The sequence below is a fragment of the Athene cunicularia genome, assembly GCF_003259725.1.
Source record: "Athene cunicularia isolate RWA chromosome 13 unlocalized genomic scaffold, athCun1 chr13_part1, whole genome shotgun sequence".
Lineage (NCBI taxonomy): Eukaryota > Metazoa > Chordata > Aves > Strigiformes > Strigidae > Athene > Athene cunicularia.
In genome coordinates, this window is record NW_020799117.1 from 5,097,863 (window position 1) to 5,100,390 (window position 2,528).

Here is a 2,528-nt window from a genome sequence, read left to right on the forward strand (position 1 = left end):
TTTTTTTTTTTTCCCAGATTCTGACTTACCGTAATATTTTTTTTTTCACATGCTCTTCTGGAGCAAGTGTATAAAGAGCCCCGGAAGAGAACTGAGCGAAGACGTTTCTTATTAGCTAACAACAAATTTTCTCAATGCAATCCCTGCTGAAAAGCACATTCTAGAGCCTCGCCCAGACAGGGTCTGACACGGGTGCTGAAGGCAACATTCCCATGGCCATCACGCCAGCTCCAAAATATAAAAGCCCAAGCAGTCAGGCCTATTTAAATTAAATATTCATCCATATACATTAAAAACAGTGGAAAGAAAAAATAAGTCAGACCACAACTAGCCAGCTGTCCAATCCAATTAACTCTCCAAGTATCCACTTGGCAAATGCATGCTCTGTGATACCAGAACGATGCACTTCCCAGCTCTCCAAAGACTTACTGCGGAGAGTCCACGGATCTGCTACATATGTTTGCTAAATCCGAGTTTATTAACAAAGTCTGTGTTTTCCTGTGGTCAGCAAAATAGTTGGGCTGTTCTGTTCCATCCCATTCACCAACAAAATGTATCCCTACAGTATCTGGCAGCGGTGGTTGATGACATATGAGAAATATAAATTGCTTTTTTGGATGCACTAGCTTTTAGTTACTGGCTTGACTGCTGAAAGTTAAGATAAATATTATTCTGATTTATAAATGCTGTTACTTTCTCTGGAGCACAGCCTGTTACCTGAATGATCAGGAATCCCGATCGAAGAATGAGATCCTCTATTTCTTCTTCTTTGTCAACAACATCTGGTTTGATGAGGGCCAGAGTTCTTTCCACAAAAATCTGAGGTTCAGGCATTAACATCTGCATCTTGGCTTCTTAAACGAGGAATTCACATGCCCCTTCGTACTGCAACGACACCAGTTTGTGATATTTGGAGTTTGTCTACAGCACAGCCATGTACAGTGACATTTACCATGTACTCTAGGAATGGAGAGGGTCACCCCCACTTCACAAAATCCACCTGAGATTTTCTCCAGACTAGTAGTCTGTAGTTCACACTCCCATTTTCAGTGCAGTAACATTTTGTGGAAAATAAGCCCACAATTAAATCATAGAATCATAAAATGGTTTGGGTTGGAAGGGATGTTAAACATCTTCTAGTTCCAGCCCCCCAGCCATGCAGGGACACCTTCCACCAGCCCAGGTTGCCCAAAGCCCCGTCCAACCCGGCCTTGAACCCTTCCAGGGAGGGGGCAGCCACAGCTTCTCTGGGCAACCTGTGCCAGGGCCTCACCACCCTCACAGCAAAGAATTTCTTCCTTACATCTAATCTCAAGCTTCCCCCTTTAACTTCCTATCTTCTCTTCCTATCCCTACACCTCGTGATAGAGTTGCTCACCACCCTTCCTGTACCCCCCTTTAAGTACTGGGAGGCCTCTCTAAGGTCTCCCTGGAGCCTTCTCTTCTCCAGCTGAACCCCCCAACTCTCAGCCTGTCCTCACAGGGGGTGCTCCAGCCCTCGAGCATCTTCATGGCCTCCTCCAGCCCCGCTCGAGCAGGTCCTTCTGATGTTGGTGCCCCCAGAGCTGGACACAGCACTGCAGGGGGGGTCTCACAAGAGAAGAGCAGAGGGGGAGAATCCCCCTCCTCGCCCTGCTGCCCACCCTGCTCTGGGTGCAGCCCAGGACACGGCTGGCTTCCCGGGCTGTGAGTGCACATTGCTGGCTCACAGTCAGTTTTCAATCCATTAATACCCTCATGTCCTTTTCCACAGGGCTGCTCTCCATCCACTCATCGCCCAGCCTGCAAGTTGTTAGTCATTCATAAAATGTAAACTATTCTACTTCTAATATTTCGCTAAATAACTCAGTGTATGAGAGTTTCATACTTTTTCCTATGAGCACGAGCAAGCCAGGCTCACTGCACTCCCACATTCTCCATCCACCAACCCTGCGTTCCAGCAAACCCAAAATCTGTATTCTCATGCATGAAGAATGTGGTGTGGGACTTAGTACTTGTATCTATCCCACCTGTAAGCCTCATTGTATTTCTCAATTGTTAGTTAATTCCGATATTTATGGACTCGAGACAAAGTGACAGTTTTCTAACTGAGCAGATCAGGCCATCAGCAAGGATACAGAATTATTCTGTGAGCAGCAGAACTACTGCAGGTGGGTTTCTGACAGACTTTTGACCACTTACGACCTTCTTTTTCCCCTTTTCTCTTTGCCTCCACGCTCACAGCCCAAGGTGTTTCTCTATCTGTAGTGGACATGACACAGGTAGGCAGCCGACTGACCAGCTCGCTGCTAAAGCCCCGTATATAATTGCTGACTTACACCTGCCTTCTTGGTTGGGATGATCTTTGCTGCACGTATTGCTTTGAGACTCCTTGCTGGCTTTAAAATATTGTTGAACAGGCCTGTGGCCTCCACCAAGGCAGCTGCCACCGCCCGCAGGGGCAGAAAGACGGAAAGGACGGCCGGGGCTGCCTCCGCCTCGGACCCAGGCTGACCGGGCACGCAGCCGGGCGCTCGGAGCAGCCCCCC

At 47.9% G+C, this 2,528-nt stretch overlaps 1 protein-coding gene across 5 annotated transcripts in view; it reads right to left on the bottom strand.

Annotated features, from left to right (window-relative positions):
* The window catches only part of NME5 (NME/NM23 family member 5), a 12,999-nt gene that overhangs the window by 6,756 nt on the left and 3,715 nt on the right, over positions 1-2,528 (bottom strand). For 3 of the 5 annotated variants that reach the window (XM_026858059.1, XM_026858062.1, XM_026858063.1), the window contains exon 2: positions 718-885. In XM_026858059.1, coding sequence (XP_026713860.1) covers positions 718-846 — 129 coding nt within the window. In that variant the 5' untranslated portion in view covers positions 847-885. Of the gene's footprint in view, positions 1-717; positions 886-2,184; positions 2,207-2,320; positions 2,522-2,528 lie in introns of those variants that run through there. The other 2 variants (XM_026858060.1, XM_026858061.1) reach the window with 2 other exon arrangements.